Source organism: Procambarus clarkii, chromosome 53, assembly GCF_040958095.1.
Source record: "Procambarus clarkii isolate CNS0578487 chromosome 53, FALCON_Pclarkii_2.0, whole genome shotgun sequence".
Lineage (NCBI taxonomy): Eukaryota > Metazoa > Arthropoda > Malacostraca > Decapoda > Cambaridae > Procambarus > Procambarus clarkii.
The window spans coordinates 17972317-17997403 of record NC_091202.1 but is presented as its reverse complement, the minus strand read 5'-3'; the positions used below and the strand labels follow the sequence as shown (position 1 = coordinate 17997403).

The window sequence follows — 25087 nt, the reverse complement described above, 5'->3', positions numbered from 1 at the left end:
GCCTGTGGTTTAGGCCCTTTAGGGAGCCAAGATGGCGCTTACCTCTCTGATCTCCCGCCAAAACCGTGTGACGTCAGTGGCACCGGATTGGTCACCGACAGCAATGTGGCACCGGGAGCCAATGATAACTTCCCATAGCGAAAGTGACGTCACGAAGGAAGGGGGTCCAGTCTGCGCGCCGAGCTGGCGCCAGCAGTGAGACACGACACGTCATAGAGGTCGGACGTGCGACGAGTGGTCCTGTCTGTCGGACAGCTGTTTCCCACTACCGTGGATTTACGCGTCACCTGAAGTCCGCCAGTACTCTGAGAAGTCTTCCCTAGTTCATGTGTTGAACCAGAAGAGGGAATTGACGGTTATTTGAGCAACAAGTGCTCCAGTCAGGTACTGTGCCAGTAGCAGTGAAGCCGTGCAGTGACGTCTGTGGCAATTCACCAGTTCGTGACAGCGTAGTGGCTGACAGAGCCACTGGGTAGCTGAGGAAGAGAGGACTATTTGGGGAAACCGAACGACTGTAGCTGAGACGTAGGCGACAGCCGTTGCTGGGAGAAGACGACGGCCAGGAGACCGACTCCAACCTTCAAGAAGTCAAGGAGGAGGACGGACCTGCAGTGAGGAGGCACGGAGACGACGCGCTAAACGGTGGGACGACGAGAGGCTCTGGTAGGACACGACGACGTGTAGTGTGGGGGCGTTCCCGACACGAGGACCAGGAGCTACATCTCGACTCTCATCGGAGGATAGGGTGAAGTAGGTGGTTCTAGTTCCCTCCCCATTCCCCTTTAGTTAGCTATATTATTTGGCTATATTATCTAGCCTGAAGATTTTATATGTCGTGAGCAAGTCTCACCCATGTCACGGTAAAGCACCAGTGTGCTAGACAGTACTATCAAGAGTACTTGTAATATTCATGTTGATTATTGGTGTGTACAGACACCAGGAACCAGTGATAAATTTACTGTGTTGTGTATATCTTTCTATAGATTTTGATATGAACATATAGTGGTAAATTATATATAAGATTATGCCAGTATTTTGAGGTTAGGCTATGTGCCCAGAAACTATTTATTTACCATGTATTGATGATTGATTTATATACCATATATATGTCTATGTTCATTCAGTGAATAATCATTTGCGAGTACAGTGAATTATTGCGTTATCGCCGACGAGAGAAAGTACTGAAAACTCCAGTGTTAATAGTTCATAATATATTGTTGAGTGAGGAACAATGTGAAGCCATTACAGTGAATCATTATAGCATTGATTGTAGAAAAGACTGTTTGAGCCTGAGTACAGTGTAACTAAGTAATTCGGTTTATTTGTGCCAATATAGAGTGTGCGAGTTTCTAGTAATATTGGAGAATTTAAAGAAACCGCGCGCGTGAATCTAGCAAACAAGCAAATTTCGCGCGGAGTGACCATTGCGATCAGCTGTTCTTGACACTTGATGAGGAGGGGAGAGTGTTGCCCTCTAGCGGTCGCATAATATCCGTGGGAATTACCGGCCGAGTCAGGATCAGTTGATTTATCAATTATTGTGTGGCCTTGTGACATCTTTCATACATTTTAAGTAAAATACAAAACTCTCTTTGTGTTTTTATCATCCCCTCCATTGATCTTGTGGCTATACTAAACCTGTAAGCATAGAGTGATAACAACAAGTACCTGCCTGATTCCTGATCTTTGAGTATGACCTTGCCAAGGCTACCACTGAATACACCAGTCCACTGATGGTGTTATTGGCCACCTTAAACACCAATTGGCGACCTTGTGATTAACCGTAGAGCCCTATTGTTGGGGAGGGCACACGACAGTCGATGTGATCGAGTCGTGTTCTCACTCTTTCTTAATAAGAGGCCGTTAAGATTGACTGGGAGACTCTCCTGGCGTGCAGTGGCGCCGTGAGGATCGAGGGAAGACCCGCAGGGCTACGGTGAGTTACCTTGAGCGTAACTATTGCTCACCCCAGAGTAAGGGTAGAGAATAATAGAGAGGTGAAACCCCAACAATATATATATATATATATATGTCGTACCTAGTAGCCAGAATGCCCTTCTCGGCCTACTATTCAAGGCCCGATTTGCCTAATAAGCCAAGTTTTCCTGAATTAATATATTTTCTCTAATTTTTTTCTTATGAAATGATAAAGCTACCCATTTCATTATGTATGAGGTCAACTTTTTTTTATTGGAGTTAAAATTAACGTAGATATATGACCGAACCTAACCAACCCTACCTAACCTAACCTAACCTATCTTTATAGGTTAGGTTGGGTTAGGTAGCCGAAAAAGTTAGGTTAGGTTAGGTTAGGTAGGTTAGGTAGTCGAAAAACAATTAATTAATGAAAACTTGGCTTATCAGGCAAATCGGGCCTTGCATAGTAGGCTGAGAAGTACGTTCTGGCTACTAGGTACGACATATATATATATATATATATATATATATATATATATATATATATATATATATATATATATATATATATATATATATACTCTGTTGCAAGTCGAGCAACAAATATTTCACATTGAACAAGAAATGAGATTGGGAAAGCAGTATTGCCACCTCTGCTATACAGAAAAAAATAGACCCCAGACACACCCTGTGGGTAGTAATGGGCCCCCATACCGACACTATGAGAGGTAGAGGACCCCATAATAACACTGGGCGGTAGTGGACACTATACAAACACTATGGGCGCTAGTTGACTTCATAGCGACCCTGTGGGCGGTAGTGGACCCCCTGCCGACCCTATGGGCGGAAGTGGACCCCCTACCGACCCTGTGGGCGGCAGTGGACCCCCCTACCAACCCTGTGGGCTGTAGAGGACACCTACGGACCCTGTGGAAGCCCTACCGACCCTGTGGGCGGTAGTGGACCCCATACCGACCCTGTGGGTGGCAGTGGACTCCATACCGACCCTGTGGGTGGCAGTGGACTCCATACCGACCCTGTGGGTGGCAGTGGACCCCATACCGACCCTGTGGGCGGTAGTGAACCCCCTACCGACCCTGAGGCGGTAGTGGACCCTTTACCGACCCAGTGGGCGGCAGTGGACCCTATATACTAATCCTGTGGGCGATACTGGACCCTATACTCATCCTGTGGGCGGCAATGGACGCCATACACATCCAGTGGGTGTTATTAGACCCCATACTTATTCTGTGGGTGGTTGGAGCCCCAAACCCATCCTGTGAGTGATAGTGGACGCCATACCCATCCTGTGGGTGGTTGTGAGCCCCATACCCATCCTGTCGGTGATAGTGGACGCCATACACATCCAGTGGATGGTATTGGACCCCATACCCTTCCTGTGGGTGGAAGTGATCCCCAAGTTTGCAGTAGTTTACCCCATAAACATTCCAACATAACATCGTTTTCTGTTAGCGTTCCTATAAAACATTCTTTAAAGATTCTTAAAGCGCAAACTATGGTATATAATATTGATTGGTGAAGCACTGTTATTCTATGTAATAATTTATAGTGCTTATTATAATTTACTAAGAACAACTAATATTTCTCAAAACAAAACTACGAGCCTTCAATAGGATGTAGCTGATCCGTAATATTCTAAGAGCATGGACAATAGTAGGTAAATTTCACAACCCATGTGGGACCTGAAAACTACAATTTTCATTATAATTGAACCAATCACGACTATTCTGCTATCTACGGCGATGGACGGGTACTGTGAGACGTAAATTGGTACGTGAGGAAGAGTTTGGGCCTTGGTAGAAAAAGGTTACTGGAAATATATCACATATGTACTAAATCACATTCAACATATTGACTTTAAGCATTAAGTCATATATGTGCTGTCTTGTGTGAGAACGGGTTGTTGCTATTAATCCTCACCATTATTCTAGCTTGGGTAAATTGCTTGGAGTTACTCAAGTTGTATCTGACTTCCTTAATAAAATAGGAATTAAATATCAATGTCCTGGTCCCCTCAAATACTGGGTCAAACTAGCTCAAATGGAGACTTATGGGAGAGAATATGAACATCTTGCACATAAACTAACCAAGTCTCTGGGCATCTGGTTCGATTCGGATAATTATAATATTCTAAGGTGTGGAGGACGTCTGCTTCACGCAGAAATTGACTTAAAGCTAAGAATCCTATGCTTCTGCCTTGTCACCACATCTTAACTAAACTTATAGTTCTACATTATCATGAAGATGGTACATTGCATGGTGGAGTGTTAGACACTCTCATTGATCTTAGACAGAAATTCTGGCTTCCTCAAGGTCACCAAACTGTCAAATTCCTAATTAAGTCTTCTGTGATCAGCAGGAGGTATAATGCTGGAGTGTGTCCTTATCCAAGACCTCAACCACTTCCTAAGGAACGAGTTGTCCACCTTCGTCCATTTGAGACCACAGGTGTAGATTATACGGCAGCACTTATTTTAACATTAACAGGCACTCCAGATAAAATTCCGGTGAAGGCCTATATATGCCTCTTACGTGTGCCACCACATGAGGTGTACACTTAGAAGTGACTTCTGACATGAGCGCAGAAGCATTCCTAAGAACCTTTCGCAGGTTTGCTGCACATCGATCCTGCCCCAAACTGATGATCTCAGACAACGGATCTAATTTTGTTGCAGGAGAAGTATGGTTACGAGAAACATGGAACCATCCAGAGGTACGTTCAGTGCTCAAGCAGAGACAGTGCCACTGGATATTTATTCCACCACGAACACCGTGGCAAGGAGGATTTTACGAGTGCATGGCAGGCACTGTTAAGAAATGCTTAAGAAAAGCTTTACACAGACAGATGACAAGCCTTACCGAGTTGCAAACCCTTGTCACAGAAATTGAGGTGTGAGTCAACAACAGACCATTAACATATTTATTAGATGACTTCTCCCAGAGAGAACCACTGAGTCCCTCTCATTTGATTCATGGTAGTCTTCTGAGTCCTCTAATATCTCTAGCAGACGAGGATCCAGCTGACCCTTCATATGTTAGAGGAAGTGGCTTAGTTGAAAGTTGCAAACATCTTACCGAGAGTGATAGGAAAGTGGAATGAAGTATGGACTCGTGAATATCTCACTGCTCTAAGTGCTCATTATGAAGATGCAAACCCATATAACAAAGTCCAACTGAAACCAGGTGACCTAATCCCAGTTGACAGTGATGAACCCAGGTCAGATTGGCCTATATGCAAAATTGTTGATGTTCATCCTGATCACCAATGTATATTAAGAATAGTTAAGGTTCAGTGTCGAGGCACTACTCTCTTAAAAATTGAAGAAACACTAGTACCTCTCGAATTAGCATAACATTAATGTTCTAAAGAGGTAACTACACCTCAAGTTTCAGAGGACAGTGATACTGACTAAGAGAGCACACGTCAGTCTAGAGTCGCTGCTCAGCAATGTAAGCTGAAACTTAAACAATACTTTGATTCTGCCTACGTGCAGACAATTCATCATTTGAGTTTGAGGTGATCACGATGATTCAGTGATGGGTTGGTGTTTAGTAGCTCAACAGTTGCAAGTCTTAGTGACCTTAGACAGTAACCTCACTGTGGATTCGGAGTCTCCTTGATCTTGAATGACATAATATTTTATATTCTTAGGTACTCCCTTATCCACTGGAGCGCCCTACCAGTTACTCGTGCCTGTTTCTCCATCAACCTTTTATGGGGTTCTGTGTCAAAGGCTTTCCGACAGTCCAAAAAAATGCAGTTCGCCCATCCTTCTCTTTCTTGCTTAATCTTTGTCACCTGATCGTAGAATTCTATTAAGCCTGTAAGGCAAGATTTACCCTCCCTGAACCCATGTTGATGGGTTGTCACGAAGTCGCTTCTCTCCAGAAGTGTTACTAGGTTCTTCTCACAATCTTCTCCATCACTTTACAAGTTAAGGACACTGGCCTGTAGTTCAGTGCCTCTTGTCTGTCACCCTTTTTGTATATTGGTACTACATTAGCAGTCTTCCATGTTTCTGGTAGGTCTCCCGTTTTTAGTGACCTAGTATACACTATGGAGAGTGGCAAGCAAAGTGCTCCTGCACACTCTTTCAATACCCATGGTGAGATTCCATTCGGGCCAACAGCTTTTCTCATGTCCAATAGGTGCTTCTTGAGTCATCTCTTGTAATTTTGAACCTTTCCAAGGTCACCTGGTTTGCTGCCACCTCTCCTACCACCGTGACTTCTCCCTGTTCAATTGGAACTTCCTGGAACCTTTCGTTGAGTTCTTCACACACCTCTCTGTCATTCTCAGTGTACCTATCCTCGCCCGTCTTAAGTTTCATCACCTGTTCCTTCACTGTGGTCTTCCTCCTGATGTGACTATGTAGTAGCTTTGGTTCGGTCTTGGCTTTATTAGCTATATCATTTTCATACCTTTTCTCAGCTGCTCTTCTCACACTAACATACTCGTTCCTGGTTCTCTGGTATCTCTCTCTACTTTCTGGTGTTCTGTTATTACGGAAGTTCCTCCATGCCCTTTTGTTCAGCTCCTTTGCTTTCATACATTCCCTATTATACCACGGATTCTTCATTTGCTTCTCTGTTTTTTCCTGCCGGGCTGGGACAAACCTGCTTCCAGCCTCCTGACACTTTTGGGTGACATGTCCATCATGTCTTGTGCGAACTTGGTTCTGAGTTCTGTGTCCAATGTATATCCCTTAGGAATTTATTCATCTCCTCATAGTTTCCTTTTCAGTACGCCAGCACCCTTTGTTTCCCAGTTCCTTTTTGGGGGTGATAATTCCTAGCTCAACCAGGTACTCAAAGCTCAATACACTATGATCACTCATTCCCAGGGGGGCTTCCAACTTAACTTCCCTTATATCCGACTCATTTAGGGTAAATATCAGATCAATTAAGGCTGGTTCATCCTCTCATCTCATTCTTGTCGGTCCCTTGACGTGTTGACTTAGAAAGTTTCTTGTTGCCACATCCAGCAGCATAGCTCTCCATGTGTCTGGTCCTCCATGTGGGTCTCTGTTCCCCCAATCTATCTTCCCATGGTTGAAGTCCCCCAGGATTAGTAGTCTGGATCCGGTCCAGCTAGCCACAGAAGCTGCTCTCTCCATTACATTGATGGTGGCCAAGTTGTTTCTGTCATATTCCTGTCTGGGTCTTCTGTCGTTCGGGGGGGGGGGTTATACATGACTACTACTATAGTTTTCTGTCCTCCAGTTGCTATGGTGCCTGATATGTAGTCACTGAAACCTTCAGAGTTCTGAATTACCATCTCTTCAAAACTCCAACCTTTTCTTATCCAACCCGTTCTCGCACTTTCTTATAGTCAATATTGACTTTTTAAATACGTGCATATGTGACATACTAATTTATTGGGAATATTTTAGTTAACCTTGAAAAGCTTCATTGAAAACACCGACCTTACCTAACCTTCTTAGTATGTTAAGATAAGCATCTTTTTGCTTTGTAATTACAATTATTACTTAACCTATACCTATAATTGGTTAAGTAATAATTGTAATTACGAAGCAATAAGATGCTTATCTTAACATACTTAGAACGTTAGGTAAGGTCGGTGTTTTCTATGAAGTTTTTCAAGGTAAACTAAAATATTCACAATAAATTAATATGTCACATATGCACTTGTTTAATAAGTCAATATTGACTTAAAGAAAGTGCGAGAATGGGTTGTCTTATCAGCAAAGCTACACCACCTCCTCTTTTCCCTTCTCTCTCTTTCCTCACTACATAGTAGTCCTGTGGAAACACTGCGTTTGTTATGGTTTTCGTTAGCTTTGTTTCTGTGAGTGCTATTATGGCTGGGTTTTCTTCTAGTGCCCATTCCCTGAGTTCACTTGTTTTAGTTGTAATCCCATCTATGTTAGTGTTCATTGCCTTGAAGTTCACTTTCTTCTGTTCATTTTCTTGTCCTCTTCTTGGTGAGCATTCTGCTGGTGTAGAAAGCTGTTCCCCTGGGTGAGAAGATCCGTGAGGTGGTTTGCAGGGTCTCAGAGGATTTTGGGGTGGGGTGTGGGGATTCAAGGGAAGGGGGGACAGGTAGGGTGTGGGTTAAGGAGATAGGGGGGACATGGAGGATATGGGATGAGGGGGAGGAGGGATAGGGAGGGTATGGGGATGAAGGGGGAGGGAAACAGGGGGGAAGAGGCGTGAGGGGGGACATAGTGGGAATGGAGGAGGGGTGACAGGGTCAGAATGGAATGGGGGGGGGGGAAGGGAGGGGGGGGTGAGCATTTGAGTGGGGGCAGGTAGGGTGAGGGGAAGGGAGGGTTTCTATGCTGAAGGGGGTGGTGGTATTGCCCTCCTCTCTGGTGTTGCTGGTATGCTGGTTGTGGGGTCCCCTCTTGTCTCTGGGACTGTTGTGCTGGGGGCTGCGATTTCCTGGTTTACTCCTCTTTCCCTGCGCTTCCTCCTTGTCTTTGCTGCCCTGGCTCTCTCTTCCTTCGTCCTGTCCCTCTGCAGGAATGTCCCTTTGTATCCCTCCACATACTGCAGACGACTCCTCCTTTCTAAAATAACCTCTTTGGTGGCCTCGTTTTTAAACACCACCTTTTCCAGTCAGTTTCTGTCCTTGTTGTACCAGCCCAACCTGAAAACCTTCTCAATGTTTTGTTCAGCCCCTTCTATCTGTAACCCCTTCAAGAGCCCATGTACTGCCTCTCTATCCTTGCTATTTCAATCATGCCTATTGGATCCTTCCTGTTCTTTGATGCATACAACTACCACTGACCTTTTTCTCTCCATCAGCTGACTGATGCACCTTGCTGCTTGCATGGCTACCTCCCTCACTGTGACCATTGCTTCTGAGCTCTTTCTCAGTCTTTCTGCAAATGTTTCAGGTACAGAGGCATTTCCTTCCAATGCTCCAATCCCACCTTCCCTTTGGATGATAATCTGATACTCAGTCTCTATTTTTCTCTGTGAGGGATTTGATCTCCTCCCTTGCTGATGTCGGCTCACTTTGCAGGTTGGTAATTGTAATCCTCATTTCATGTATCTCCCTCCTGAATTCCTTCAGAACTTGGGTTAACATTTCCTTCGTTTGGTCACTTTGACTATTCCCTGTGTCCCTGTTGTGTCCTCCTGCCATTTTGTCCCTTGTCAAGAGAGAGAGGGAGAGAGAGAGAGAGAGAGAGAGAGAGAGAGAGAGAGAGAGAGAGAGAGAGAGAGAGAGAGAGAGAGAGAGAGAGAGAGAATGAGAGAGAGGGAGAGTGGTATGTGTGTGTGTGTTTGTTTACTCACCTAGTTGTGCTTGCTGGGGTTGAGCTCTGGCTCTTTGGTCCCGCCTCTCAACCGTCAATCAACAGGTGTACAGGTTCCTGAGCCTATTGGGCTCTATCATATCTATACTTGAAACTGTGTATGGACTCAGCCTCCACCACATCACTTCCTAATGCATTCCATTTGACAACCACTCTGACACTAAAAATGCTCTTTCTAATATCTCTGTGGCTCATTTGGGCATTCAGTTTCCACCTGTGTCTCCTAGTGCGTGTGCCCCTTGTGTTAAATAGCCTTTCTTAATCAACCCTGTCGATTCCCTTGAGAATCTTGATTGTGGTGATCATGTCCTCCCTAACTCTTCTGTCTTCCAACAAAGTAAGGTTTAATTCTCGTAGTCTCTCCTCGTAGCTCCTATTCTGTATCCTGTGTCTGGCTTCCTGTTTCAACTGCCTAGTTTCTTTACTTTGCATTTACTCAGGTTGAACTTCAACAGCCATTTGTTGGACTATTCAATCAGTCTGTCTAGGTCATCTTGTAGCCTCCTAATATCGTCCTCTGTTTCAATCCTCCTTATAATTTTTGCATCATCGGCAAACATTGAGAGAAACAATTTTATACCCTCTGGGAGATCATTTACATATATCAGAAACAGTATAGGTCCATTGACTGACCCCTGTGGGACTCCACTTGTAACGTCTCGCCAATCTGAGACCTCACCCCTCACACTGACTCGTTGTCTCCTGTTGCTTAGGTACTTCTTTATCCAATGGAGTACCTTCCCTTTCACTCCAGCCTGCATCTCCAGCTTTTTCACTAGCCTCCTGTGTGGCACTGTATCAAAGGCTTTCTGACAATCCAAAAATATTCAGTCTGCCCAACCCTTCTCTTTCTTGCCTTATTTTTGTTGCCTGGTCATAGAATTCAAGTAACCTTGTGAGGCAGGACCTGCCATCCCTGAACCCATGTTGATGCTGTGTTACAAAGTTCTTTCGCTCCAGGTGCTCCACTAGCTTTCTTCGCACAATCTTCTCCATCAGCTTGCATGGTATGCAGGTTAGGGACACTGGCCTGTGTCTGCCTCCTGTCTATCCCCTTTCTTGTATATCGGGACTACGTTAGCTGCTTTCCAAATTTCTGGCAGTTCCCCTATTGCCAGTGATTTGTTATACACTATGGAGAGTGGTAGGCATAGTTCTTCTGCTCCTTCCTTTTGTATCCAAGGAGAGATTCCATCTGGGCCTATAGCCTTTGTCACATCCAACTCTATTAAACACTTCCTTACTTCCCCGCTGGTAATCTCAAACTCTTCCTGTGGTTCCTGGTTAGCTATTCCCTCTCTTATCTCTGGGATTTCTCCTTGCTCTTAGGTGAAGACCTCCTGGAATATCTTATTCAGTTCCTCACACACTTCCTTGTCGTTTGTAGTGAATCCTTCTGCCCTTATCCTTAATTTCATAACCTGTCCTTTACTGTTGTTTTTCTCCTGATGTGGCTATGCAGCAATTTAGGCTGAGTCTTTGCCTTGCTTGCGATGTCATTTTAGTATTGTCTTTCTGCCTCTCTTCTCATCCTGACATATTCATTCCTGGCATTCTGGTGTCTTTCTCTGCTCTCCAGTGTCCTGTTATTCCTATAGTTTCTCCATGCCCTTTTACTTTGCTGCTTAGCTAGCCTACATCTCTGATTAAACCATGGGTTTCTCATATTCATTTCACTGGTTTCCTTTTGGGCTGGAACAAACTTGTTTGCTGCATCCCTGCACTTTTGCGTGATGTAGTCCATCATATCCTGGGCCGTCTTTTCCCTGAGCTCTGTTTCCCATTCTATATCTGTTAGGAATTTTCTTATCTCCTCATAATTTCCCTTTCGGTATGCTAACCTTTTGGTTTCAGTATCCCTCCTCGAGTTCAATAACCCTTCTTCAATCAGGTACTCAAACACCAATACACTTTGGTCGCTCATTCCTACTGGGGCCTCAAAACAGATTTCTCTTATGTCAGAGTCGTTCAGGGTGAAGACCAGGTCGAGTCTCGCTGGTTCGTCATTTCCTCTCATCCTTGTGGGTTCTCTGTCATGCTGGGTTAAAAAGTGTCTAGTCACCACCTCCAGTAGTTTGGCTCTCCACATATCCTCGCCTCCATGTGGTTCCTTGTTCTCCCAGTCAATCCTTCCGTGATTGAAGTCCCCCATGATGAGCAGGTGAGATCTATTTCTACAGGCAGCAGAGGCTGCCCTCTCAATTATAGTGTTAACTGCCATGTTGTTGTTTTCGTTCTCTTGACTGGGTCTTCTGTCATTTGGTGGAGGGTTATATATTACTGCTACTACTATTCTTGGTCCTCCCATTGTCATGGTGCCTGCTATGTAGTCTCTGAAACTCTCACAGCCCGGGATAGCCATCTCCTTAAAACTCCATTCCTTTCTCATGAGTAGGGCCACTCCGCCTCTTCCCCTACCTTCCCTGTCTTTCCTTATTACTGTGTCCTCCTGGGGAAACACGGCATTCGTTATGATTCCAGAGAGTTTTGTTTCAGTGAGTCCGATTACATCTGGGTTCACTTCTTGTGCTCTTTCCCTTAGTTCACTTGCCTTGCTTGTGATCCCATCTATGTTCGAGTACATTACCCTGAAACTGACTTTCTTCTGCTTCTGCTCTGGGGGGGACCTGTGGGGTCTGAGGTGAGCGGGAGCTGGGTGGATCTGGTATGGGGAGACTGGAGGAGGAGGAGGAAGGGCTTGGGGGGGGGGAGGGGGATGGTAGGGTGGGTGGGTGAGAGGGGGAGGGTTGGGGGGATGGGGGAGAAGGGGGGATTTGGGGGGACAGTAAAGGGGGGAGGGCTTCGGGGGCGTGGGGGGGAAGTGGAAGGCTGAGGTGGGTGAGGAAGAGGGGAGGGTTTTGGGGAGTGGTGGAGAGGGGAAGTCTTAGGTGGGTTGTGGGAGAGTGTGGGGCTTAGGGGGGCGGGGGAGAACGGAGGGCTTGTGGGTGGGAGAGATGGGAGGGCATGTGGGAGAAGGGAGAGCTTGGGGGATGGGGGAGATGGGAGGTCCTGGGGGGAGGTGGGAGTGGGAGGAGGGTGCCTTAGGTGGGTACTTAGTGGGGGGCTGACAGGGGTTGGGGCAGGTAGGGTGTCTGTCGGGTAGAATGTGGGGGTTGTGCCGCATTCCCTGTGGCTGTTGCACTGTTTGAGGAGGGCTCCTCACTCCCCTTTGGGATTGTAGCGATCGAGATGTAGGGATGTGTGTGTGTTTACTAGTTGTGTTTTGCGGGGGTTGAGCTTTGCTCTTTCGGCCCGCCTCTCAACTGTCAATCAACTGTTTACTAACTACTAACTTACTAACTACTTTTTTTTTCTTTCTTTTTTTTCCCCCACACCACACACCCCAGGAAGCAGCCCGTGACAGCTGACTAACTCCCAGGTACCTATTTACTGCTAGGTAACAGGGGCACTTAGGGTGAAAGAAACTTTGCCCATTTGTTTCTGCCTCGTGCGGGAATCGAACCCGCGCCACAGAATTACGAGTCCTGCGCGCTATCCACCAGGCTAGGAGGCCCCTGTGTGTGTGTGAATGGATGCGTGTGTGCACGTGTGTGTGCGTGTGTGCGTGTGTGGGTGTTAAGTGCGGATGCAGGAGAGACAGAGAGAGAGAGAGAGAGAGAGAGAGAGAGAGAGAGAGAGAGAGAGAGAGAGAGAGAGAGGGAGAGAGAGGGAGAGAGAGAGAGGGAGAGAGAGGGAGAGAGAGAGAGGGAGAGAGAGGGAGAGAGAGGGAGGGAGAGAGAGAGAGAGAGAGAGAGAGAGAGAGAGAGAGAGAGAGAGAGAGAGAGAGAGAGAGAGAGAGAGAGGGAGAGAGAGGGAGAGAGAGGGAGAGAGAGGGAGAGAGAGGGAGAGAGAGGGAGAGAGAGGGAGAGAGAGGGAGAGAGAGGGAGAGAGAGAGAGGGAGAGAGAGGGAGAGAGAGGGAGAGAGATGGAGAGGGAGAGAGAGGGAGAGAGAGGGAGAGAGAGGGAGAGAGATGGAGAGGGAGAGAGAGGGAGAGAGAGGGAGAGAGAGGGAGAGAGAGGGAGAGAGAGGGAGAGAGAGGGAGAGAGAGGGAGAGAGAGGGAGAGAGAGGGAGAGAGAGGGAGAGAGAGGGAGAGAGAGGGAGAGAGAGGGAGAGAGAGGGAGAGAGAGAGAGAGAGGGAGGGAGAGAGAGAGAGAGAGAGAGAGAGAGAGAGAGGGAGGGAGAGAGAGAGAGAGAGGGAGAGAGAGAGAGAGAGAGAGAGGGAGAGAGAGAGAGAGAGAGAGAGAGAGAGAGAGAGAGAGAGAGAGAGAGAGAGAGAGGGAGGGAGAGAGAGAGAGAGAGAGAGAGGGAGAGAGAGGGAGAGAGAGAGAGAGAGGGAGAGAGAGAGAGAGAGAGAGAGAGAGAGAGGGAGAGAGAGAGAGGGAGAGAGAGAGAGGGAGGGAGAGAGAGAGAGAGAGAGAGAGAGAGAGAGAGAGAGAGAGAGAGAGAGAGAGAGAGAGAGAGAGAGAGAGAGAGAGAGAGAGAGAGAGAGGGAGAGAGAGAGAGAGAGAGAGAGAGAGAGAGAGAGAGAGAGAGAGAGAGAGAGAGAGAGAGAGAGAGAGAGAGAGGGAGAGAGAGAGAGAGAGAGAGAGAGAGAGAGAGAGAGAGAGAGAGAGAGAGAGAGGGGGGGGTTCTGGTGAGTGGGTGGTGGTGTTTGTGGTACCTCATTACAATACTTAAGAGTAGTTGTAGGTGCCAAAAATTGTTAATGGGGGTCAATTTGGCTGACTCTGATCAGCCTGGGACATTCAGTATTACCCATGTGTCATGTTCAAATGTTGGGTGAAGATGGCCCCAAGCATTCGGCCTCCTTCCTTGGACAAATAAACTGAAATTCTCTGTTATATTTAGATGATTAGCATTTTATTATTTTTTTCTTTGGTTGGAGATTTGCTAAAATATAAATTATAGCCCCATATTGAGTTAATAAAAGCCTTTTCCCTATATAGAGGTATTTTCACTCGACTGTTTTGTTATTTTGTTTACAATGGGCAGTTTGACAGGATATTTCCCACATAAAATGCATATTACTTTTTTCAGTATTCGCTGCAAGTAGCAATAAATATAAAATTTTCTTCCAAATAATAAAAGTAGTTTGTATATCTAATTCAGCTTCTCTATAAATTTTAGCATTTATAAAATATAAGTTCGTATATGACGAATTTTAACAGTGATTCTTTCCTGTGACAGAACTGGTGTCGGCTGGCGCCGTGGTGGAGGAGCTGTTCACCCTGAGAGACAACCTGTTGAACCTCTGTCCTCACACAATCTTTAATAACAGTAAGCAGCGTGTGACAGTCATCATTTGTACTGACATCTCAAATTTCTTCATATTCCTTAGCTTAACCTTTCAGTAGGAATGACTTTACTTTTGTCATCGAATGCTTGTAGTTTATTTGTGTTGTTAATAGAAAAGTCTCTTAAAATTAAATTTTGTTAAAATATTTAGTCCAATATTTTTTCTATGCCCTCTTCTGGAATTTTAATTAATATAGCAACCTCATCAGTTAAAGTATGTTATAATTATCTAAACATCTCAATGTAATTTTATAACCAATAAAAGTACCAGTGTTGCTCTTTTTACTGTTTAATAACAATTCAGAGTCTTTTTTATACAGTATAAATGGTTTGAGATAGCATCTCATGAACGAATTTTGAAAGTTTAGAATGATGTTGGGATTTAAGCCTATCCACCCTGAAGGAATTAATAAGATCGCCACAATAGCTTATTCAAACCTGCAAATAGTTTATTTCTCAGATTCAGTTCATGTTAAGTAAACTTTTATATTCATATATAATAATAATAGGGATATTGCTATCGTTGCCCTGTTTCTTCCAGGGAAGTGATTAGTGCCACTCGTGTATCCACAGCAACCTAAAAAAAAAAATTAATTTTAAATGAACAGCAGACTAAATGCTAATTAAGAAGTTCCATACATATGCTAGAAATTTCACTTAGCTTTGACTATGGAACACATTAAAACATGTATGAAGGCATAAAATAAAATGGGTTGTAGTTTTAATTACCCTTAAATTCAACAGTCCCAGTAGCTTTCCGCGTGGTTGAAAGAAGTTAAATAATCATAGTAGAATGTTAGTTATTAATTAATTAATAATTATCACTTTCGCGCGCCCGGCGAAGGTAAAAAAAAAAGTGGTATGTGCTTGGGGCGTTTTTATCGCTTAAGCGTAAAAACAGAAATGTGTATACTCTTTTTACTCTCCTGACCTTAGTTCTCGAGCTACGTATTTCATTTTGGTACCAACGTGTTCGCAATAAAATTCTCTAGAAGAACATCAGTAAAAAAAGTCACGAAACGTATAGGGATACCAACACCAAATAAATAACCACGAAGATGACTCGCCGTGAGCGACCAACAGCAACAAAATGTTTTTACTCTTGGGATTGTTATCACCTCCACATTTGTCCTACAGCGTTAATTTTGGTATCAATGGACTCGCAATGAAATTCCCAACACGGTGATATGAATATAAACGTAGAATAATGGTCGCGGCCCACCCGCAAGAGTGTGGGAAGTGGTGAAACTGTTATCCAGTATTGGTGACGGGACGACACATGTGGGGTACGGTGCTTTGAAAGTTTATGCTTATTTCACTGTCCTGACATTATTATTCTATGTACGTCATTCATTTTTATATCAATGTGTTCGCAATAGAATGTTCTATGAGCCCGTAGGTAAAAAAGATCAACAAAACGTAAGATAGAATAGCGCCAAATATAAAACAACGCTGGAACATATCAGTGAGCTCAAACACACACGAAATGTTTTTACTTTTGTTATGTTTGTCAAGTTTATACTTGTTGCACACAGTTATTTTTGGTTGTACATTGATCGGAATAAAATTCCCTAAACAGACATATGCATATAATATATGATATGGGGGAAGCATTACCAGTATAAACGGCTAAAGTCACCCACCTGCAACCCGTTTGGGACACTCATGCAGACACACGCTTCACCCAAAAAAAAATCTATGAAGGGTCGAGTCTACTTATGGCAGTTTATATGATACAGTGTTCATTCTGGTATCAAAATACTCGTTTTAGTTTGTAGTTCATGCGATTTTCAGAATCAAGTGAATCGCTGGAGGTTCAACATTTGAGTCAGAGTCAGAGTTATCTGACAAAACCGTCTCGTCAAATGGCAGTGTACCAGACATCTCGGGTTCTGATTCGGTTGCTGTTTCAGCTTGAGGTGTTGAAGTGAACAAAGGCCGCCTCACACCAGATGGTCCAGGAGTTTGCATGGCGTCAGCATAGGCAGGACCTGTGTCATCATTTATGTCTGGAGCGTACCGCAAGTGTTGAGATACTGTTGCTGTTTGAGGCCAATCTTCCGGGTCCCAGTGCAATAGGGCCCAATTTGCCACCTCGTGGAACTGTAGCAATGTTATCTTTTTTTGATCAGTTGTGTTGTATTTGTACAAAACAAAGGCATTATGCAAAGCCATTTGCAGGAAATAAAACGTTATCTTTTAGGTCCACTTGTGAGTTTTCCTGGTAAAATGGTAATACCATTTGATCGAAGTGTCCACACCTTTCATGAACTTATTGTACCATGCAGCCTAGTGGTGAGAAAGAGAGCCTCATGGCGCGCAGTTTGAAACAAACCCAAAGTAAATCGGATTAAAATTGAATTTTATACAAATATTTTTTTCAGGACATCATTTTATGTCCACATCGCGGAAGCGGGTAGGCGAAACAGGACTCCAGGCGATGTCCTGATCCGCACAAAGTGTTTTAATACTAATATTAAGATCGTTAACTTTGTGTTAGCTAGGCAAAGGATAAAAAAAGTAGTACAGTAGGCTAGTAGAGGTTAGGCCTAGGAAATGCCAGCGTTGAGTGTAGGCTTCTATCCTCAGAGGTATTCCATCACTATCACCCAAATGTTGATACTAGCGTTGTAAGGCTTTTGGATATTTTGAATTCAAAATGTTGTATTATTATTATTTTTGAATTACAATTATTATCTTTATCTTTTTATTTTTGGTTATTCATTAATCTTGTTTGGTTTAGGTTTTAGCCAAATGGAAAATGGCCCAGTCATCATCGAACTTCGCAATGCAACTACACGGTCTCCTCTGTTTTCTGGCCTACAGGTAACGGGGAGAGAGGGAGGGAGGGAGGGTCAGATTGAGGGAGAGCATGTTTGTTTGGCATGACAAATGTGTATGCATGACATATGGTCATAAGAACATATATAAAACGCAATAGGAGGCGCTGAAAGGGTCAAGAGATTGCCAATGGCGATGTCAAAGGAGAATATGAGTCATGATAAGTATTGAATACTTCTGAATACTTATTGATCATATCAGACACCTATGTCCTTTACAGAATAAAAAAATCATGATAAATATGTTTGTAAAATTAAGAGATTTATTTCCTTCGTGAAGTCAAATCATATATATATGTATATATATATATATGTCGTACCTATTAGCCAGAACTCACTTCTCAGCCTAATATGCAAGGCCCGATTTGCCTATTAAGCCAAATTTTCCTGAATTAATATATTTTCTCTATTTTTTTTTTTATGAAATGATAAAGCTACCAATTTCATTATGTATGAGGTCAATTTCTTTTTATTGGAGTTAAAATTAACGTAGATATATGACCGAACCTAACCAACCCTACCTAACCTAACCTAACCTATCTTTATAGGTTAGGTTAGGTTAGGTAGCCGAAAAAAGTTAGGTTAGGTTAGGTAGTCGAAAAACAATTAATTCATGAAAACTTGGCTTATTAAGCAAATCAGGCCTTGCATAGTAGGCTGAGAAGTGAGTTCTGGCTACTAGGTACGACATTATATATATATATATATATATATAATATATATATATATATATATATATACACACACACAGAAGGGAGTACCACCTCTAGCTGGAAGAAGGGGGACCCTTAGCCGCGGAGGAAACCACGCATATATATATATATATATATATATATATATATATATATATATATATATATATATATATATATATGCGTGGTTTCCTCCGCGGCTAAGGGTCCCCCTTCTTCCAGCTAGAGGTGGTACTCCCTTCTGTGTGTGTGTATATATATATATATATATATATATATATATATATATATATATATATATATATATATATATATATATATATATATGCGAACAAGCCTGAATGGTCCCCAGGACAATATGCAACTGAAAACTCACACCCCAGAAGTGACTCGAACCCATACTCCCAGATGCCACGCAACTGGTATGTACAGGACGCCTTAATCCACTTGACCATCACGACCGGACATAATGAGGTGATAGCCGAGGCTATTTGACACATTATATATATATATATATATATATATATATATATATATATATATATATGTCGTACCTAGTAGCCAGAACGCACTTTTCAGCCTACTATGCAAGGCCAGATTTGCCTAATAAGCCAAGTTTCCAGAATTAATATATTTTCTCTAATTTTTTTCTTATGAAATGGTAAAGCTACCCATTTCATTATGTATGAGGTCAATTTTTTTTTTATTGGAGTTAAAATTAACGTAGATATATGACCGAACCTAACCAACCCTACCTAACCTAACCTATCTTTATAAGTTAGGTTAGGTAGCCGAAAATGTTAGGTTAGGTAGGTTAGGTAGTCGAAAAAGCATTAGTTCATGGAAACTTGGCTTATTAGGCAAATCGGGCCCTGCATAGTAGGCAGAGAAGTGCGTTCTGGCTACTAGGTACGACATAAATATATATATATATATATATATATATATATATATATATATATATATATATATATATATATATATATATATGTCGTACCTAATAGCCAGAACGCACTTCTCAGCCTACTATTCAAGGCCCGATTTGCCTAATAAGCCAAGTTTTCCTGAATTAATATATTTTCTCTAGTTTTTTTCTTATGAAATGATAAAGCTACCCATTTCATTATGTATGTGGTCAATATTTTTTTATTGGAGTTAAAATTAACGTAGATATATGACCGAACCTAACCAACCCTACCTAACCTAACCTAACCTATCTTTATAGGTTAGGTTAGGAAGCAGAAAAAGTTAGGTTAGGTTAGGTTAGGTAGGTTAGGTAGTCGAAAAAACATTAATTCATGAAAACTTGGCATATTAGGCAAATCGGGCCTTGCATAGTAGGCTGAGAAGTGCGTTCTGGCTACTAGGTACGACATATATATATATATATATATATATATATATATATATATATATATATATATATGATAATTTAAAATTTGCTGCTTAAAATTTATTTACTTTATTTTATAATAATACAAATGAAAATGATCAGTAATCCACTTCAATGCCATTATAGTACTTGTATCACTTTAAATAAATACCAACTTTGGGATTAGTTTGAGAACATAAGTAAGAAGTCTCAAGTACATAAATATTGAGTAAATTTAAAGAAAGTTAAAAAACTACATTAAAGAATAATAACATAATAAGATATATAGTGTGGCCTAAACAGCACCGAGAAGTTAGCCAGCTACACTAGTGTTAAAATTACTCATAATATGAAATGTAAACCAGCCTCATTGGAATAAATCCCATTCTATCATATCATACAATTCAGGCCAATTATTAGCAACTGTGCAATAACGGTAAGTGGCCTTGAAGAGAAAGTTCCTGAAACATGTGAGAGTAGTCAACCACCATTCTCATCTTACACCACATGGGCACGTTTTCTCCTCCTCTGTGCCACATGTTCCAGTACTCACCAGTCATTTTACATATAAACTTCAGCAAACATGTAAGGTCAAAAGGTCTAGGTGACCTTTTGCAGGTGGGTGCTACTACCAAGGCTACATTTACAGAAATGTCAAAATCCACAAGCCTAATAACCCTCTACGACCCATCATCAGCCAGATCCCGCACAATCTAGCTAAATGACTGAACAATAAATATACTGACTCCATATGTGCCAGATAACTACAGCTTGAAATCAGTCGCCGATTTCTTAAACATGGTGAAGACCGCTAAGCCTGAAGGGATTAATAGCATCTCTAGATGTGGAATCCCTATTTACGAACGTCCCTGTTGACACAACCATGAACTTAATGTTAGACAGAATCTACCGTGACAATACTACTCCAAACAATGTATATATATGATGTAACTATATAACCTGAGCTTGTAAAAGCACCTTCATCACTTTCAGTGATTAAGTGCTTAATTGCACACTAGTTTCTTTATCAGCTATCTCACCCTGTCAGAGTAAATGAGACAAATGTATGTGAATGCATGTGTGTGTATATATGTATGTATGTGTGTGTGTATGGGTATAAAGTATATATGGAAGCTGATCAGAATTACATTTCACCTTTGTGAATGTACATTAATGACACTATGTAAAAGACACATCAAACACTTTATGTAGGGCATACGTAAATCTGTGTATCTATGTATTTACATATGTAGGTTAGCTTAGCATTTTAAAAGCACCGAATCACCTTCTGTGGTTGAGTGTTCAATAAACCCTTGAACTATATGCTTAACACATCTCTAACCCTGTCCATGGAGGACAGAAGAAATTGTATATATGCTGGTTAGCATTGTAAATGTGTGGCCACGTTTGTGGTAGAAAATAATAATAATAATAATAAAAAATTACTCCAAAGCTAAAAATTAAAGTCTGCCCTCCGTAATCTTCTGAAGATTTGCTTAAAATCTTCAGAAGATTTGATGCAAACCTTCCCATCCCATCCCAAATCCTTATCCTGACCACTTCCAAGTGCTATATAGTCGTAATGGCTTGGCGCTTTCCCTTGATAATTCCCTCCCCTCCCTCACAACCCGTTGGGGAGACATGTATATGCAGATAGGCAGAGTATCCATGGGGTCCTCACTAGGAGTCCTCTTTGCTAACTTCTATATGCGAACACTTGAAGACACCATCTTAAAAATTACAAGGAAACCTCGCATCTACTGTAGATACATCAATGACATATTTGTATGTGTGAAAGACCTCCAGGAAGGATGTCTTCCTGGAGGTCTTCGCGATTAAAGGATCTACTTACCCAAACTCAGTGCTGAGCATTACCCACGAAGTAGTCATCCAGGGTGCACTCCCTCTCCTCGATGTCTATGTGAGAACCAAAGACAACACTTTGACCACAGACGCTTATACTAAACCCACCTACATTGGAATGTGTTTGGATGGTCCCTCTGAATGTCACGACAGACTATTTTGATAAGCCTATTTATACGCCGAGCCCTTACTCAATGTTTTGACTGTCATAAAATACCCAAGAAACTGGACAGAAGCCGTCAGGTATGAATAAAAAAGTGATACACGAATATAGAAATCAACACCTATATCAGAAGATATCAGAATCCACTATTAGCTCAGAGTATAAAACAGAAGAAAGAATAACTTAAAAAAAATCAAATGAAGTGAAACTGATAGCCCCAGACCAAAGATAGGAATTCATTATTTACTACAAAACTAAAAGTACTGCTGACTTAATACTTAAGAACAGCCCAAATAAACAGTACAGCCATCTCCACAATGCAAATGTGGTATACCAATTTACATACACCAAAGAAGGATGTTACCTTCGATCTACTTATATTTGTATGACCACCACAAAGCTTTCAAGAAGACCGACACGCCAGCTACAAACTGGTACCCCTAGAAACCATATGTAGAGTGTGCATACACAACACTCTAAGAACGTGCTAATCGTACATGGCATCACAGCACTGACAAGAGAAGACTGAAAATCCTGGAAGCTATAATCATAAGAGAAAAAAGACTTACGCTAAATATACAGAGTAAAGACTTCGATACTTTGCCTATGATCATATCCAGATTTCACCAAACAGTCCCAGATAACGACGGCATCTCTTCCGAGTTCTTCCCGCCCACCCTTATACCCATTGCTTGATTTGCTTCCCATCTTCATTATTTACTCCTTATTCCCAAATTTTTTTACCCTGTTTGCTTCCACATGTGAAGCAATTAAAAAACAAAAATTACACCTTGTGTATTCATTCCTTACCTGAAGATGTTCCAGAGTAGAACGAAACGTTGCAGAAAATATTGTAGAAAAAAAGGGCCCACTAACAAGTTTTTAATTTCCGGTTAAACTTTGGTGGTATGATTATAAAACCAACGTTTAGCTTGCCCTAACGAGAAATCCAAGAACGTCTTAGGGTATTGCAGCCTCATCCCAATTTCATATATTTTAGCAATTTCTTCATAAAGAACTCAGGGCTGCAGACCCTCAGGCATAAGCAACATTAATGAAAATACTTCCTGTTTAATTTTATTATGAGGATTAGAATAATAATGAACATTGGTTGGCACACATTGGTAGGATTCCTATAAACATTAAAGTTGGACCTCCTACTGACTCTATGGATCATGCTGTCCAATTAGGGAAGAGCACCGTTCTCTCCATTCTCACTAGTAAATTTTATTGAAGACACCATGGAATTAAGTGAATTAAGAAAATCTGTTAGGTGTTGGCTAATCAGCCATAAACACAAAACATCGTTGGCATACATAAGCTAAACGGCGTTAGCATGGAGAATCCTGGATAAGATTAAAAAAAATACAAATACAAATTACTCAAAACTGGGGGCAGAGGATTGCCCATCGCCATGCCAAATATCTGTTTAAAAAATTCTCCATTGAAACTAAAATAACTGTATTTTATGTTTGATAAGCTCCAACACATTATTGGTCGGCAAAACTAAATTATATTTGGGAACTTCCTCACGTAGGAAATCTAACAAATCATCTACCAGAACTTTAGTTAATAAGGCTGTCACGTCAAACGTATTAGGTTAAAATCAAAGTTTAAATTTAGTGTGAATCGCTTATTAACTACATTCCATTGTTTTGCCAGCAGAGTACTCCTGGCAGTATGGGTTCGAGTCACTTCTGTGGTATGAGTTTTCAGTATATATATATATATATTAGTATATTTTGGTAGCAGTCTTTCCTGTAGACATATATTATTAAATATGACCGAAAAAGTAAGATTAATAATTCTAACACGAATTTTCTCAATCTTTCGTACATTACGCTTCACTGTTGGAGGTAAATCAAAAATCACTTCTCCAAAATTCATTTTTATTTCTTAAAACGGAGGAAAGGGTCCTGAAAGATATTGTTAATAGAAACGTTATCCCTACAGACAAAAATCAGAGGATACAACTGACGATTTACTATAAAACCAGAAAAACGGCCAGCCTACTCATGAGAAACTCTCCAGACACAAAACAGAACGCTTTAAAAGAGACTAACGTCGTCTATGCCTTCAAATGCCCACTTGGGGACTGTAAGCTCCAAAAAACCCAGTATATAGGCAAGACAACAACATCTCTTTCTAGGCGTTTAACGATGCATAAGCAACAGGGCTCCATTAAGGAACATATAATCTCTTCCCATAACCAAACCATCGCCAGAGAAATCCTAGTAAACAACACAGAAATCATCGATAGATACAGCGATAGCAGGCGGCTTGACGTTTGCGAGGCACTACACATCAAGAAGTCAACACCAGCAATCAACAGCCAATTATTGCACAACTATATTCTACCCACCTCAAGACTCCGCTCCAATATAGAAGCATCAAGAAATATGGACCAATAGGCTTTCTACAAACACTTCTATTCAATACCCATTGTTTCTGTTCTGTCTTGTGTTGATACTTTTAATACCCTATTAATATCCCCTCTTGTTCTGTCTTGTGTTAATGCCACATCACCCCTCCCACCTCACTCAAATGTAGATATAAAATCAGAGATACGTAAGTTCTAATCAGTTGTGTATTTGTGAAGTCTTTGAAAATGTAATAAGTTTTACGAAACGCGCCCGTGTCGCGTCAGACTAGAAATAAAAATGAATTTTGGAGAAGTGATTTTTGATTTACCTCCAACAGTGAAGCGTAATGTACGAAAGATTGAGAAAATTCGTGTTAGAATTATTAATCTTACTTTTTCGGTCATATTTAATATATATATATATATATATATATATATATATATATATATATATATATATATATATATATATATATATATATATATATATATATATAAAGTTTGTGAGGGTACCACCTCTGGTGCCAATGTGGGGACCCATAGCCTCGGAGAAGAAAATAAAAAGTATTCAGAGGAGACCTTGTGGTTTCTCACTGAACACTAATATTATCTTCTCCTACCACCCCCATTCTTTTGTATGTACACATATATATTTACTTTATTTGAACTTTGTTACCAAAAAAGGAGTTACATATGGGTTACAAAGATGGTTGTCATAGGTTGTCGAGTTCCTCCAGCTCCTCAGATGGCGGGCAGGAACCCTGGATGCAGTGCGCATTTCCCCTCTGTATCGCCACACTGAGGCGCTGGAAAAGAAAGCTTGCAGCTCTCGGGTCCCTTGTTGTTTCAATGAGCCTAGAACCCAGTTCCTTCAAAAAACTGGTAGCACTTTTACCCCAGGCGCCGAGCGTCTCAGAAGCAATGGGGACAAAATTGTAGTGGTGATCCAGTTCTCTATACTTACGGGATTTGGCTGCTTCCCTGTGGGTGGCAGCGCCACCTGGTTGTGCAACACTGAGGTTAATGTAGGTGTTAGCCAGGGTTGATACGCACGTGTAGTCCCATACCAACTGCTTGCCATTCTTCCAGGGGTTCACTGTGATACCATCCGGGCGACCAATAAGAGCATCAGAGTTACGGGGCGTTAGGTAACGAGGCTCTCTTTCAGCTGGGCATCCAGCTGTGGTGAGGCTCCTCTTGATGATGTCGTTAACTTCACTGTGCCTCGAGTGCCATCCCCCTGTGCTTTGGCAGAGTAGGCCATGGTGACCGTA

At 42.0% G+C, this 25087-nt stretch overlaps 1 protein-coding gene across 2 annotated transcripts in view; it reads left to right on the top strand.

Moving 5' to 3' along the window:
• Positions 1 to 25087, top strand: part of LOC138352348 (uncharacterized) — a 161848-nt gene that overhangs the window by 115988 nt on the left and 20773 nt on the right. For both annotated transcript variants that reach the window (XM_069304733.1, XM_069304732.1), the window contains 2 exons: positions 14414 to 14503; positions 17265 to 17347. In XM_069304733.1, coding sequence (XP_069160834.1) covers positions 14414 to 14503; positions 17265 to 17347 — 173 coding nt within the window. The remainder of the gene's footprint in view (positions 1 to 14413; positions 14504 to 17264; positions 17348 to 25087) is intronic.